The sequence below is a fragment of the Mus pahari genome, chromosome 18, assembly GCF_900095145.1.
Source record: "Mus pahari chromosome 18, PAHARI_EIJ_v1.1, whole genome shotgun sequence".
Taxonomy (NCBI): Eukaryota; Metazoa; Chordata; class Mammalia; order Rodentia; family Muridae; genus Mus; species Mus pahari.
The window spans coordinates 46,007,946-46,024,749 of record NC_034607.1 but is presented as its reverse complement, the minus strand read 5'-3'; the positions used below and the strand labels follow the sequence as shown (position 1 = coordinate 46,024,749).

Genomic DNA, 16,804 nt, shown 5'->3' with positions numbered 1-16,804 from the left:
AAAAAAAAAAAAAAACTTTAAAAAAAAAAAAAAAAAAAAAGAAAATAAAAATAAAAAATATTTTTAAAATTTATAATTAGATTAAATACCTGAGACAAAACCCCACAAAATTCAAGGAATGCATATGGTCCAATAAAAGCTTCGTGGTTAAAATATTGCCTTAACATCTCTCAAACCCCAACTCGCTGTTGGTTCTGCAGGAGCCACTTTTTCAGAAACGGCTTGGTCATCAGCTAAAAAGTACTTGACGGTGGATTTCTCTCCCTACAGTGATGGAGGTAGAGATCTTCCTATCTCTCAACTACAAGTGAAACTAACATTGGGCCTAGAAAGAGAGATTTGAAAAATAAACATACAGCAGGGATTTAAGGTAGAAACTGGAAGATCTGGAGGGTAAAAATAAATAAACAAATAAATTACGGAGTAAAAGATATTCACAGCCAAGGACCTGGGAGGCAGAGGCAGGCGGATCTCTGAATTAAAGGCCACTCTGGTCTACAGAGCGAGTTCCAGGACGGCCAGGGCTACACAGAGACACCCTGTCTCTAACAACCAAACCCAAACTGCAAAGACCCCCCCCAAACCAAACCAAACTAAACAGAAAACAGCAGCAGCGACGACAACACATTACACTGTCTAGCTACTGCACATCTATTCCCAGACCCGGAAGTTCGAAGCTAGACTCTGGTACATCTGTGAGTCTGCTCTGCCTGAATTTGCCTTGAGCGTCCTCAGAGTGAATCCAGGGCTTGAAGTTGCACTGAGCTCAGAGCAAATCTGACGTGGGCCCAGCTAACTTNTGGGGGGGGGGGGGCACACAGCACCTGGGACAGTCTTGGTGCTTCAGGAACACAGCACTTCTCTAAGGCTGGTCCTGAGGCTTCCTGTTCCTGAAGCTCATTATCTTCATCTAAGCTACCTCCCTTCTCTACCTAACGATGTAAGTGCATCCCGACAATGTCCATATTCATAGATAACTGTTTTGCCCTTTCTACTAGATGGCTAACTAATACTGGCCCTCCTAGCGCAGGGGATGTGGAGCGTTTCTGGATGATGGGTGGGCCCCCTGGGCTGGTTTTAGAATGAAGTCATCTGCTATGGAGCTTTGTTTATGTTAAGAGTCATGGAGACCAAAGTGATGACTTAGCAGTTAAAAGCACTTACTGCTCTTGCAGAGCGCCTGGGTTCAGTTGCTAGCATCCACATGGTGGCTCACGATCTAATGCCCTCTTCTGACCTCCTCGGGCATCAGGCACACACATGTTGCACAAACATAGATACAGGCAAATACTGGTATGCATAAAATAAACGACTCTACAGAGGTTAGAGGAAGTCTTGGGCTACTCTGTAGGAGCTCCTCTGTTCTTTACAGTAACTGAGACAGGCATACAGATTTCTCCACCCCTGAGATAAAAAGCCACCGGAGTAGTTAGTACCTGCTTTTGGAGAAGCTTCCAAAAGCATCATACAGCCTGTGTCTGAGGGTTATGGGGGAACAGAGGTAACATTTACTGATGAACAAATGGGAGACAGCCATGAATTGTGAGCTCTGCTGGCATCCTAACGGATCTGAAGACTAGTGGATCAGGGGGTTGAACACTTGCGTTTTCACAGAGCCACAGAGAGGAAGGTCTATAAGTGGCCTTCCAGACCCTTGACTCAGGCCCTGTCATGAGCTTACAGTAACTGTCTCACCGGTACACAGAAAACCGAGAGGCACTGGGTCAGTCTGCCATCCTAACTCTTTAAAAGTACCGCCTGCCAGGCCTGCCAGCCTGAGTTCGATTCCCCAGGACTCGGATGGTGGAAAGACACCCTGGAAGTTATCCTCTGACCTCCACACTCCACTCCCACCAGGGCACCCGAGCACCCACCTGCAATGCCTGCCCACTCACACCCCGCATCTGCGCACAAAATAAATAAATAAAACATAATAAAAAAATTAAAGCTAAGTGCTCTTTGTTTTGAAATTGAAGATTTCTTACTTCTGTGGGGATTAAAATATTTTTTCTTGGTTTGGGGATGTAGCTCACAGGACTGTGCTTGCCTGGCTTGCATGAGGTATTTGGGTTCAAGTCCCAGCATAAACACACACACACACACACACATGCACACACAATCTTATATGAAAAGATGGCTAGGTAGTTTCTTGTTTTATAAAATGTAGTGTATTTATCTCTCTTCATTATTATTCAAACTAGGCTTTTAAAAAGTTCTCACGAAGATAGAGTTGGTCCTTACATCTTTAAATATCAGAATTGGTATTTGAGAATTCAACCACATATACAGCTAAACAATTTAGGAAAAAATATTAGATTTGTACTGGGTCTGTACAGACTTCTCTTTTAATCATTCCTAAATAGCGCAGTACAATAGCTATTCACACAGTGTAAGGTGGTGGACCATTAGAGGAAGCCTGGTAAGGTCAAGCTAAGGCTAGAAGCCCCAGGGACCCTGAAGGGACGGTAGGAGCTTTGCTTGCTCCCGGCACCAGACCCCTGTCATGGAGCTGCAAGTGCCCACAGAGAGGGATCTGTGGCCATCAGTCACTTGGGGGCAATGCCCCAAGCCCTTCCACATGTAGATGAGGTGTCCCTAACATCTCAGACTAAGCCAATAGGAAAAGAGATGTGACCACGGTCATGTAGGCCCAAAACAGTTCTCCCAAAAAGCTTCCCTTCCCAAACATTCCCCCCCCCCCGAAAAAGTATTAATCTCAGGTCCACCCCGAGAAAGGGGGCATGGTTTTACACATCCATTTTCTGCCATGACAATAAACTGTTTAGAACCATGGACTGCCTCTTTTCATCAAGATCCACTGTGGGGGGCCACGAAGAAGGCCTTCGCCTACAGAACTGCAGCCTAATCTCCCGTAGAAGGCTTCTCTGTGCTTTCGGTCACAACCACCACCAAGCCTGCTGCTTTCCCACACCCAGAGAGGCGCCTGGTCTCTTCCCTACAGCCCAACACCCACCCTCGCGGCACCGTGGGATACGCACAGTCAATCTCCCCGAAATTCCGCCTTCTCAAGCAGCCATGCCCTGTGGTGGAACAGATGCAAGCCCATAACCCTACAACACAGCGTCTGTAATATGCTAGGCATATTCTGTGTAATCTAGAGGTACTATAAATAAGTAGAAAGGGAGGCTGGGCATGGTGATATACACCTGTAGTCCCAGCCCTCAGGACGCTGATACAGGAGGACTGAGAATTCAAGGTCATTGTGGGCTAAACGGTAAGTTCCCTCCCAGCCTGCGATATTCTATCTCAAACCAAGCAAACAAGTAAAATCAAGTTCTAAGGGAAGATATAGGTAGGGTATTTGCTAACACTATGCCATTTTATATAAAGGACTAAAGCGGATGAGAATTGTGGTCTCCATACAGGGTCCTGGATTGGAGTCCCATGGCAGGGACAACCGCTTAACATACACAGTCTCAGTTTGTTTTTTTAAAAAAGGGATTTGCTCTTGTAATTTATCTGTGCACATGTGAACTCATACATGTGTATGCACACATGAAGCTACCTTCAAGGAGGCCAGAAGATGCTGATAGATTCTCTGAGCTGGAGTTACAGGCAGTGGGGAGCTTTCTGATGTGGAAGTGGGAATCAAACTCACACAAGAAAGGCGTGGTGGCGCACGCCTTTAATCCCAGCACTTGGGAGGCAGAAGCAGGCGGATTTCTGAGTTCAAGGCCAGTCTGGTCTACAGAGTGAGTTCCAGGACAGCCAGGGCTACACAGAGAAAACCTGTCTCGAGGAAAAAAAACAAACAAGCAAATAAACAAACAAAACAAAACAAAAAAAAACCCCCAAACACGAGTCTGGTCTACGGGAGCAAGACCAGGACAGTCAGGACAACAAAGAAAAACAAAAAAAACAAAAAAAACCCTGCCTCAAAAAACTAAAACCCAAACCAAGACAAACAAATCAAACAAGAAAACTCAAGACAGACACTCTTGACTGCAAACTGTGCTGTGTGGGCATTCTTTATGCAAAACTTGAACAAAGAAAAACCTGGATACTTTATACAGGTATCCAAGTTTTCTTAAAATCTTTTTTACCATATTGTAAATTATGCACGTGTTATTCTAGCAGTGATTCTCTGTGAGCTGCCGGGTGTGGGTGCTGACAACTGAACTGCAGTCCTCTGGAATAACAGTGTGCACTTTTAACTGCTGAGCCATCATCTCTCCAGCCCTCCCACACTCCTGCCTCACCCCTGCTGGGCCATCTCTCTAGCCCTCCCACACTCCCTGCCTCACCCCTGCTGAGCCATCTCTCTAGCCCTCNGCCTCACCCCTGCTGGGCCATCTCTCTAGCCCTCCCACACTCCCTGCCTCACCCCTGCTGAGCCATCTCTCTAGCCCTCCCACACTCCCTGCCTCACCCCTGCTGAGCCATGTCTCTAGCCCTTCCTCACTGTTCACTTCACTCCCACTCCACTTTGTTTTGAGACATTGTCCCGAAGTAGCCAAGCTTACCTTAAACTGCCTATTTTCTGCCTATTTGCAAAAGAGGAACTGGGAACCTGTTTGGTTAAAGCATCGCTCACACACAGAAGGCCTCTTTGCCTGGTTAAGAGGAAAGTGAGAACTGGGCATGGTGGTGCAACCCCCATTTGGGAAGCCAAGGCAATTCCTACCCAGATCCAGTCCAGTCAAGGTTACACAAAGAGACAAACAGAACAAAGACTAGGGCAGTCTCCTGCCTCCAGAATCCGGAACTCTTAGCTCCCACTCAACAGGTTTTCAATGTTAGTACAAGGTGCAGAATCTCGCATCCCACCCCCACCCCCACCCCCGTGGCATTTGTGGTGCAGAGTTGAGGCAGAGGATTCCATTACACTCCAAGCTAGGCTCCACCGTGTTCCGCCCCTCCCGATCATGACACATTTCAGGCGCCAGATGCGCACTTATGTGATTTTCATTAGATTAAACCCCAACAGGATGCATAAGATGACTCACGAATGTGCACAGATAAATACATCTGTTTCATAAAGAGCATTTATAAGCTGCTTAGTCTACCTTCTCCCTTATCAGTCACAAACAGAAGCCACTGCTCTAATGTGGCAATGCAGTAATTCTGCACCCAGGACGGGATGGGCCAACTTATCCCTGCTCAGCTATTGACTCACATAAATATCGGGAGAAGACACATTAGTGGGATAGAAAGAAAAGCCTTTCAATCCAGCTTAGCAACCAGGATTCTATTCAAAGCTGAGATGCCAAAAAATTTTAGTCCATTTATTTAAACTTCTCAAAATTATTCCATTTAAACATTTTAATTTTTTTTTTTACATTTATTTATTTGTAATGGTTTTGAGACAAGATTTCTCTGGGTAGCTTTGACTATCCTGGAACTTGGCTCTGTAGACCAGGCTGTCCTTGAACTCACAGAAGCCCCTGTCTCCTGTGCTGGGATTAAAGGTGTGCCCCATTGCCACCACTGGCCGCCTATTATTTTTTAAACTTAGGGATTGTTTCATTCAAATATAAGAGAAGAGCTCTGGGGTAGGCAAGCTGTAAATCTTGGCGGTTACCAGGAAGAAAAGGATGAGAGGGCTGGAGAGATGGCTCAGTGGTTGAGAGCACTGACTAGTCTTCCAGAGGACCCAGGTTCAAATCCTAGCACCCACATGGCACGTCACAACTGTCTGTAACTCCAGCTCTAGGGGATCAGATACCCCAACACAGACATGCATACAGCTAAAACACAGATACACATGGAATAAGAATAAATAAATCATTTTTTTTTAAAGTAAGAAGAGGATAAGAAAAAAGCCACGCCTTTTATAATACTGGTTGACACACAATGTATGGCTGGGGAGTGAGGGTAGGGGCTTCAGAGAAAGAAAGCTCAGAGTGCCAGAGAAGCCATGGTCAGGCTTTGACCAGTATAGTGGGGCAGGGGAGAGAAGGAAAATGAAAAGTTATGTTCTTCAGAGTTCAGAAAATGAAATGGGTGGACTCCACAGGCGACATGGGAGTTCTGAAAGCATCTTTCCCCAGTTAAGTTTTGGGTTTGTTTGTTGCTGAGAGAGAAGGAGCCTCACTATGAAGCCTGCCTGGCCTGTAACACAGAGCTCTCCCAGCCTCTACCTTCTGAGTGTGGAGATCAAATACGTGTGCCCATGTACAGCCTCCAGTTAATTTTACAGCCACTGTCTTTATGAAATTCCCACTCCCTATCCAGTTCCTGCTGCTAACACTGTTCGGTCTGTTGGCCCATATACTTACCTTCTTTCCTTGTAAGTTTTTAAAACTTTATTACTGTGTAGGTATGTGTGTGTTTGATACACGTATAGGTGAACATGAACCATGGCCTGTGTGTGAAATCAGATCTTTCCTTCTATGTCTATATGGATTCCAGAGATCAAACTCAGGTCAGGCTTATACAGTAAGCACCTTTACCTACTAAGCCATCTCACTGGCCCCTCCCCTTCCTACAGTGGGCTGAATGAAAATAGCCCCATAGCCTCATAGCTTTGAAGGCTTGATCCCCAGTCAGTGGTCAGTGGAACTCTTTGGGAAGGATGAGGAGGTGTGGCCTTGTTGGAGGAGGTGTGTCACTGGGGGTGGGCTTTGAGGTTCCAAAAGCCCACACTGCCCCACTCCCTTTCTCCTCCTTCTCCCTCCCTCCCTATCTCCCTCTCTCTTCCCCCCCCTTCTTCCTTCCTTCCCTTCCTCTCTCCTTCCTTCCTCATGGCCATGGACTCACCCTCTGAAACTATAAGCAAATCCCCAATTCAATGTTTTCTTTGATAGGTTGCCTTGGACATGGTGTCTCCTCACGGCAATAGAACAGTAACTAAGACACTCATCATGCCTAATACCCTTGTAAAAACTTTAAATTTGCAAGAGTAAACACAAACCCACTGTTAGAGAATACACACACACACACACACACACACACACACACACACACATCTTTCCTAGTGTAAGGCCCACTATCCAGTAAAGTGAAGCCATTTCTCATGTGATTTTTTTTCACTTTGAATTTTTGAATTTACAAGCGATGAGGGTGAAAACGAATGTATCTGTATTATACCTTTCATCAACCACCCCCTTACTGTTAACTTCTTGTATAAACACGATACAAATATTGAACTGAGAAGACTGACATTAGCGTGCTAGTTAACTAAACTACCACTTTTACTAGGACTTCACCTAGTAAAGGCAAACATGGGAACAGAGCACGCAGTAACAACCTTTCTGAAGCTGAGAACCGTGGTTCTACACAACGTAATAGTTTAAATCCACTGACCTGTTGGAATCAGAGTTTCATCCACAGGCAAATACGCATCTGCTGCAATGGTGACTTCGTGGTCATATATATTTGGGGAGCCCTGGGTAGGAAAAGATAAAAAGAAGATGTACTACTTCGGTCTTTTTTTTTGGGGGGGGGTGAAGATTGAGAAAGGGTCTCTCTAAGTAGTCCCGATGTTTTGGAACTCACTATGTAGACCAGGCTGGCCTCAAACTGACAGAGATCCCCGCCTGCCTCTGCCTTCTGAGTGCTGGGATTAAAAATGTGTACCACGCCCGGCTACTGGGGTTTATTTTACATATTCACTTTATATCTTCTGCAAAGATGTCTTCAAGCATTGACAGCTGACCAATGGCTATGATTAACAAGATCACTTGAAGGTGGGTAGAGAGAACCTCTATATAGCTATTGGCAAGTTTGGAAGAAACTGTCAGATGTTATTGTAGAGTGATCGAGGTAGCTCTGTGGGTAAAGGAACTTGTTGCCACATCTGTCCTGAGGACCCACAGGGTAGAAGGAGAGAACAGACTCCAGTAAGCTGTCCTCAGACCTCCATACGTGACCCTCGGCAAGCATGTGTGTATCTATATGTACATGTAAATACGTACATGTAAATAAATACAATTTTCAACACAAAAAGTGACATTAGCATGCAACTCTCTCACATACAAGATAAAAAGAAGGGAGGAGGGTATACAAGTCTTGCAGAGCCAGGGACCACTTCAGGTTCAGAGAAAGCCATCTGTCACTCTTCCTTGGCCTCGCTCCTAGCCACAGGACGACGTACACCCTGTTATGCAACAGGGAGTCAGAACTGCAGTCCCTGCTTCTGGGAGTTTATTCTTTGGGGTGGAACCAACTGGTCTAGGAAACCCAGGTCAGTGGTCAGAAGGCCCAGGGTCAACTCAGTTCTGGCTCTTGATGGGTGTCCCTAGGGAAATCACAAAGTTTCTGGAACCTTACTTGTTTGGGTAGATCCTGGGAGACACTTTTCCCAGGGCCCTTCTGAGTTACAGGTTATTAAGATGATATGCTGTTTGTAAATTGGAAAATACTTTTGTAATATGCAGACATATGAGTGATTTTATTTTTCAGTATCTTAGAGCCACACAGTGGAAAATGGGGACGAGAAGGCACGCATGGGCTTCCACTTTTATGATTGCTCAAAAATCAGTGAAACCAAGGGTTTTGCCCCAGAGAGGGACATTTGCAATGTCTGGAAACATAGCGCTGCTTGCTGCCTTCTAAACTGGAAGAAGCCAAGGAGGCTGCCAGACATCCTACCCACACGGAACCCCCGCTACCACCAAGAGTCATCTTTCCCTCAAAATGTTAGCACCAATTCTGAGAAACCCTTAGTGAAGCTCAGCCAGGTTCCAGAGAGGCAAAGAGGAGCTGGGCGGCCATCGACCCAGAAAGACAAAGGCTGCACAATCAAATGAGTCATTCTGAGAAGAGAGGCTAGAGTTCAGAGACTGGGGAGACTGTGCCTAGCACAGCAGAAATGGGTTTCGTTATAAGGCTGGAGGCCGCTGAGTTAGCGTGGGCGGCTGGGTCTGAAGCCTCAGGGGCACTAGATCAGGAGTAACAGAGTCTTTCCACAGAGCAGAGAGTCCCAAAACACAGAGCCAAGCTCACTGCCTCCTCCACCGCCTCTGAACCTGAGTCTGGAGAGACACGACCCTGCTAAGGTCACTCAGAGAGGGAAGCCGGGTGGAGACACCCACTCTCTAGACTCCCAGCCCAGCTCCCAGCCCAGCCTGTGTCCAGCTCTTTACTCTCTTCTTCCGGGAGCATGCCTCTCGGCTGCCACTCCTTCTAAAGAAACAAATCCCTACTTATAACCAAAGCACAGTTTTGGTTTCTATGGCTACGGACTGATTTCTGCTGTCTTGGAACTTCACAGGAATGCCATCCCTCAGTGGGCATTCTTCAGTGGTTTCCACCTACTTCACAACACAATGCTCTTGAGTGTGCCCAAGTTCGCCAGATCAGTGGCTTGGTCCTATAGCACTGCCTGCCTTTACACACCTCTCCCTCAGATGAACATGTGCCTTATCCCCACTGCTTTCATGACAGGGGCAAAGCGGCTAAGGAATTTCCTCGACTGGCTTTTCTTTCTTTCCTTAAGCACTAAGTAAGGCAGGAAGAAAACCAACATTAAAAATCACACAACAAATAGATGGATGTGTCCGAGATGAAGGGCGAGGAGAGGCAACGTGTATCAGGAGCCTGTTCTCTGAACAGCCCAGACAGTTCTTCACTGAAGAGAAGGAAACATATTTCTTCTGTCTTCTGGTCTGGCCAATGCAGTGGTCTAGGCTGGTGGAAGATTACTGTCAGGTTCACTTCCTTCCCAAGCTGATGAAAACTTGTCACGAAACACTGGTTCCCACACAGACCTTGAAACTAATCTCTGAATTCGGTGTGTGTGTGTGTGTGTGTGTGTGTGTGTGTGTGTGTGTGTGTGTGTGTGTGTTTTCCTGGTAATTTACTTTGACTGTTGCTTGTTACCATTATACCATTTGCACGCTTAGTCCATTATGACTAGCGTGGGCCTTAAAGACTTTTGGATACAGCGCTATGACTACTGCTTAATTCATCTCCTAACAACTCTTGCAGGAGGTAACAGACAAGATATTTCTACCTGAGAGTCACAGCAACTCCTCTCCATCATCTCCCTGTCTCCTAGAAGAAACTAGACTTGCTGACCAACATAGGCAAGTTAATATACTCAGAGGAGAGGAGCCCTCGCCAGCCTCCAAGGGCAACTATTCTGTAGCAAGCTCCTTGTGGGCAGTTGGGTTAGGTAGAGCATGGGCCACACTTTTGGCTGATGAGCGGAGCCAAGCCTGTGGGGGATGCTGCTGGACAATGTCCTACTGTTCTTAGGAAAGGAATAGTACAGATACGCAAGGGGAGAAGTCCTGTTTTATCCGTGGAGATGTGTATACAAGGATGAGACGTCTGGAGCTACACAGCCATTCTGTGACTACAAGAGAACTAGTCTGAAGACAAAAAGCCAAGGAAGAGGTGGTGCTTTAAATGAGAATGGCCCACACAGACACATCTACTTGAATGCTTGGGTCCGAGTTCGTAGAACTGTCTGGGAAGGATTAGGAGGTGTGGCCTCATTGGAGGTGGGCTTTGAGGTTTCCAAAGTCATAACAGTTCCCAGTTGGTTCTTGCTAGATGCTTTTCTGCCGGTAGATCAGGGCCGTGTCTGTATGCCTGCTGCTGTGCTCTCAGTCACAATGGCCACGGACTCACCTTCTGAAACTGTCCCCCCAACAGACTCTTTCTTCTACAAGTTGCCTTGGCCATGGTAGCTTTTCAGAGTAATAAAAAATAACTAAGGCAAAAGGAAAAAGGAGAAATGGAAGAAACTGGGACCTTGACAGCAGGCATATCTATGGAGTCACACCAGGACCACAGATGCTTGCTTTCCATCTCAAAACTCCCTGGTGTGTTTTCACGGACTCTTTAGGTAAAGTCTCAATTGAAAACATGTTCCCTGAGTTTTGCTGTTGTCATAGGCTGGGACAGAAAGAGGCAAAAGTCACCTGCAGCCTTCATACGTTTTCCATTCTTTGAGAAACATGATTTCTCCACCCCCACCTGAGGATCCCAACAGAAATCATAAATAGAAAATTCTATTCATTAAATCTAGAAGATGGGCATGGAGGCTCACATCTGTAACCCTCGCATCCGAGAAACTGAGGCAGGAGGATGGCTGTGAGTCCCATACCAGCCTGAACTTGCATTTAGAAGACCTGGGCTTTTAGATTATGAGACATGGTCTCAGTTTCAAAATAGTAGCTAGCTTTGTTGGCAGCACTTTTATGAAGTTGTGGGTAAAAATATTGAAACCATCTTAGTAGCAGGACCCTGAACAACATCTATGAAATGAAACCCTCCTGGAAAACAAAAACAAAAACAAACAAACAAAAACAACAACCAAGAACTGGTTGATGAAAATCCAAGATGAAAAACAGTTGTATTTGTTATTCTGAACTTTGGAGATTCTGTAAGAACCAGGTATCTGCTATTTTAGGAAACTACCACCAGCAAATCAGCAACAAAACCCAATAAAGGGTGAAAAGGGTAGCCATTGCCAGCTGATCATGATCACCCACGCGCAGGAAATGGTGCCAATGTGATTGAAATAATCAGATGAGCTGATTTCTTGAGATGAGGAGGAAGTCATAGAGATAGAATCTGCAGTTTGGCACCACATCTTATTGAACCATGGGACAGCCTCTTTAACAGGCTAAACAATTAGGAGGTCATGATTCAGCTTGCAGGGGGTTGCTACTGAGGGAAGAGACTATCGGTGGTTCTACACAACTCTCAGATGTTGTTCAGGGTCCTGCTACTAGGATGGTTTCAATATTTTTATCCACAACTTCATAAAGTGCTGCCAACAAAGTTAGCTACTATTTTGAAACTGAGACCATGTCTCATAATCTAAAAGCCCAGGTCTTCTAAAGGCGAGCCCAGTGCCCCTTTCACTGAATCTACCACACAGGACAAGACTGACAACCAGAAGTCCTGGGAGAGGCTGTGGGACCACACCACTTGAACACACACATTGCCTCTGGCATTTTTAGAGGGGCTGAGGCAAACAAGCTCATTTCTAACGTTTAAGGACAGAAGGCACCCAGATGGGAGTAATTCCAGAGGGACCAGAAGAACAAGGAGAGCCAATGTCAACAAGATGAAGGGGAATTCATGAAAACACTCATCACTTGTCGGCATCGCAGGGAGACAGCTGCCTCGCTCCCTTGGCAGGATGACATTTCACTCCCTCGTCCTCCAAGTCTTCGGTTTTCCTGAGCATCTCTTTAAAGCCAGATACTATGCTGGGCCCTCCTGATCACCAAGAGCATAAGTCCATCTCCAAGATGGGCTGGTCTCTCCAGCCACACTCCCTTGGTCATCGTTCTAGCACTCTGGTGACAGCAGGAGAGAAGTCAGTTCACTTACCTGGCCTGCTAGGTTGAAATAAGAATGGTTGGTCAGATTGACCGGAGTGGTCTGGCTGGCCTGCGCTCTGTAGTTGATTACAAGCTCCCCACCATCCAGGGTATATGTCACCCAGACTTTCAGCTCTCCAGGGTAGCCTTCCTCACCATCTGGACTGACTCGAAAGAACTGGACGCCATTGGTCAACACCTGAGGGGTCCAGAGGACCTAGGAAGAAATGTTTGGAGATGTTTAGTCACTGCAGTCCCCACGGAAATGCCACATTTCAATGTTTAAAGAGCAGAGTCTGGAAAGGCGGTTGGTTATAAAGAAGTAAAGGCTTCTGAATAAGAGCCCAGAGCTTAACTCATCTAAAACTGTTTCATACATGAAGAGAAGGCTTTTGAGAGAAAACACTTTCCTCTTTATCTCCTCGAATTTCCTATATTTTCTTCTCCTAACTTTATATTTATGTGTCTATGTTTTCTTTTGTTTTGTTTTTCCTTTGATATTTTTTTCTTTCTTTCTGTTTTTTGAGACAGGGTTTCTCTCTGTAGCCCTGGCTGTCCTGGAACTCACTCTGTAGACCAGGCTGGCCTTGAACTCTGAGATCCGCCTGTCTATACCTCCAGAATGCTGGGATTAGAGGCGAGAACCACCACCAACTGGCTTTCATGTGAAATTTAATTCTAAAGTTTCAGTCTGACAAATATAAGACATCAAAACATACTTATAATATTTAAAGACAGCCTTGGGGCTGGGAATGTAGCTCCCAGCATACATATAGCTTTTCGTGTTCAATCACGAAAATCCATGGTAATGCCTGGCTAATGCATGGAAGGACAAGGCAACAGGATCAAGAATCCAAGGTCATGCTCAGCTCTTCAGGAGTTCAAGAGCAGCCTGGGCTACATGAGAAATATCTTCAAGAACAAAAACTTTTTTTTTTTTTTAAAGATTTATTTATTTATTATATGTAAGTACACTGTAGCTGTCCCCAGACACTCCAGAAGAGGGCGTCAGATCTTGTTACAGATGGTTATGAGCCACCAAGTGGTTGCTGGGATTTGAACTCTTACCCACTGAGCCATCTCACCAGCCCAAGAACAAAAATTTAATTAACCCCTTTCTATTGGGTACATAGACATTTAATTTCTTACTATAACTATTTTGGTGTTGGAACCCAGGACCTTGTATATGCTAGGCAAGTGCTCTCCCACAGAGCTATATTCCAGCCCCTCTGGAAATATTTATTCTAAGTACTCTGAGGTTGGCCATGCTCCCTGGACAGGGGTTAAAGCAAACAGCATACTTATTCCATTTGGAAGAATTCCAAGCCACAAGTCAGGAGTTCTGATTTAGGGACCAGGGTTTCCCTAGCTCAGCATGTCGCTTTGACCACCCACCTTTTCCTAAAATAGAGGTACTGAAAAGGTTATCCTGAAAGGGTCTTTTTTTTTGTTTCAAACATGACTCTAAGAACTGTAGGAATTATGGTGAAGTTCTCCAGAAAATCTTTTGCAAACAGAAACAGGAATCCTGGGTTCACGGTGGAGCCTCTCAGCTTCTCCCATGAGCCCTAAGCTCATGCCTCTAGGAAAGGGAAATGCAACATTTACCAAGTGCCCATCATTAGCTTCACCCGGGTGGCAACCTCACGGGGGCTATCTTACTAAGAGGAGGATTATCAAATGACCAGAGAACTGAAGCTCAGATATAAAAGGGGAGTCTGTTACAAGTGTCATTTTAAAAAAAGAAAAAGAAGCTGGGTTATGTTGGTACGTAACTTTAATCCCAGCACTTGGGAGGCAGAGGCAGGCAGATCTGTGAGTTCCAGGACAGCCAGGGCTACACACAAAGAGACCTTGTCTCAGGAAAAGAAAGAAAGAAAGAAAAGAAAGAAAGAAAAGAAAGAAAGAAAGAAAGAAAGAAAGAAAGAAAGAAAGAAAAGGAAGAAAGAAAGAAAGAAAGAAAGAAAGAAAGAAAGAAAGAAAGAAAGAAAGAAAGAAAGATAGAAAGATAGATAGATAGGAAAAAAGAAAAAGAATTCCTCAAATGGATAAACTTCCATCTCAGGTCGCCTGGACAGCAACAGTGCATTTGTGCAGAGCCTTTGCCTGCTCCCTTGCCCTACAAATGTCAGAACAAGTTGGGCAGAATGTCTTCTACGGAGTTGAGAATAACTGGTGAAGGCCTGAATGGAAGTGGGAGAACTTCGATTTTTCTGAGCGTTCGAGGTTGTTTCTCTATTTCACATAAGTCACCTTAAAAATTGAGCACCAGTCATTTCTTATAGCGCCAACTGTTTTCGTTAGCTCAGTATCGAGTTCAGTGTCAGGTTGTCTGCTTCTACCTCCCGCACTGCAGGACAGAAGAGAAGCCTAGAATACTTCATGGTTTACAGAGAGGTGAAGCTAGAACTTGCTTAAAATAAAAAAAAAAAATAATAATGTTACGTGCGCCAGAGCGAGGGCTCACACACAAGCCTAGCTACCCACCCTGCTCCACATTCTGTCTTCGGTAAACATGTTTGTGTGACTTTACATTTAAATGTTTTATTTTAATTTAAAAAGTATGCGTATCGGTGTGGGATATACACACATGTCCATGGAGATAAGAGGGAGTCAGATTTCCTGGAGCAGGAGTTAAAGGGAGCTGCTGTGAGCCACCTTATGTAATGCTGGGGGCTGGACTTGGAACAGCAAGTACTTTTGTTTTCTTTAAAGACAGGGTTTCTCTTTTTAGCCCTGGCTGTCCTGGAACTCTCTCTGTAGACCAGGGTGGCCTCGAACTCACAGAGAGCTGCCTGCCTCTGCCTCCTAAGTGTTTGAGTCAAAGGTGTTCATCACTAAACCTGCCTGCTGTGCAAGTCCTCTTAACCACTGAACCACAGCAGCCTAAAGATCCTTTTTCAAAAGGAACAGTGGGGGCTGGAGAGATGGCTCAGTGGTTAAGAGCACTGACTGCTCTTCCGGAGGTCCTGAGTTCAATTCCCAGCAATCACATGGTGGCTGACAACCATCTGGAATAGGATCTGATGCCCTCTTCTGGTGTGTCTGAAGAGAACGACAGTGTACTCATATAGATAAATAAATAAATCTTTGCCAGGCAGTGAGGCTAGCCTGGTCTACAGAGTGAGTTCCAGGACAGCCAGGGCTACACAGAGAAACCCTGTCTCAACCCCCACCCCCCAAAAACAAAACAAAACAAAAAAGGAACAGATGTAGGCTATAGGTTAAAGTTACACTGGCCTCGAACTTGTAATCTCTTTATTGCGTCCCCCTCTTTCCTCCTGGCATGCATGACTTCAACTGGCCAGATCTCCAGTTTTTTTTTTTTTGGTTTTTTTTTTTTTTTAAGATTTATTATTATATTTAAGTACACGGTAGCTGTCCTCAGATGCACCAGAAGAGGACGTCAAATCTCATTACAGATGGTTGTGAGCCACCATGTGGTTGCTGGTATTTGAACTCAAGACCTTCGGAAGAGCAGTCGGTGCTCTTAACCACCGAGCCATCTCTCCAGCCTCAGACCTCCAGTTTTTAACAGAATACTTGAAGCTAAACTGTACCATTAGACCAGAGACCAGAAGACCAGGTCTGGTCTACTCAACTCCAAGAAGGGACTGCTCTTCCTCAAAGTACATTTGACAGGATTGGGAGCCTAGCAGGGATGACGTCCTCTGTGTCCCCCACAGTGAAAGCCATCACATTGAGACAAATTCATTGAGATTAGATGGATGATACCCTAATTAACTGCCAGAAATGATAAATATTCAAAGCATCCCAAGAGAGAAAATCTAGGGGTTGGAGAGTTGACTCAGTGGTTAAGAACACTTGCTCTTGCAGAGGACCCACGTTCAATCCTCAGCACCTACATCCTGGATACAAACATCTGTAATTCCAGCCCCGGGGAATTACAGATGCCCTCTCCTAGTCATGCAGGGCACAGATACACATGCAGGCTGAATGCTCATGCACATTAAATAATAAAATGAATAAATCTAAAGCAAGAACAAAAAGGAGCCTGGGGAGCCACAAGCCAGCCTTGTGGGCAATAGCATAACCTGAGTTCCACTCCTGGAACTCACAGCAGAATCAGAAAATGGATTTCTAAAAGCTGACCTATGACTTCCACATGCACCGCATACACAGACACACAGACGCACATACATGTATGTGTACATGAGAGCACACATAATCACAGATACGGACAGACATAAGTAGGCACAGATATATACATGAACACACACACAAAGATACATAGAGCTACATACAACACTAATAAAAATCTTAAAACATTAAGGAAGCCTGTTTTATGTGTAACCTTAAGAAAAAAAAATCAGGGCGGCCCTGAGTAGGGGCTGTGGCGGAAAATACTAAAGTTCCTCTGGGCTCAAATAGAATTTTACAAGAACATAATGGATGGAGAGGAGAAAACCTATGGTGGCTNTGANGNCCCTGATGCTATGTATGTGAAATTAATATCTTCTGATGGTCATGAATTTATAGTAAAAAGAGAACATGCATTAACATCAGGAACAATAAAGGCCATGTTGAGTGGTCCAGGT

General features: G+C 45.2%; 1 protein-coding gene across 1 annotated transcript in view; it reads right to left on the bottom strand.

The window, feature by feature from the left end:
- Galm (galactose mutarotase) overlaps positions 1 to 16,804 on the bottom strand; it is a 57,610-nt gene that overhangs the window by 25,646 nt on the left and 15,160 nt on the right. The window contains exons 3-4 of the mRNA XM_021218364.2: positions 12,256 to 12,462; positions 7,267 to 7,348 (exon numbers count right to left, since the gene is read on the bottom strand). Coding sequence (XP_021074023.1) covers positions 7,267 to 7,348; positions 12,256 to 12,462 — 289 coding nt within the window. The remainder of the gene's footprint in view (positions 1 to 7,266; positions 7,349 to 12,255; positions 12,463 to 16,804) is intronic.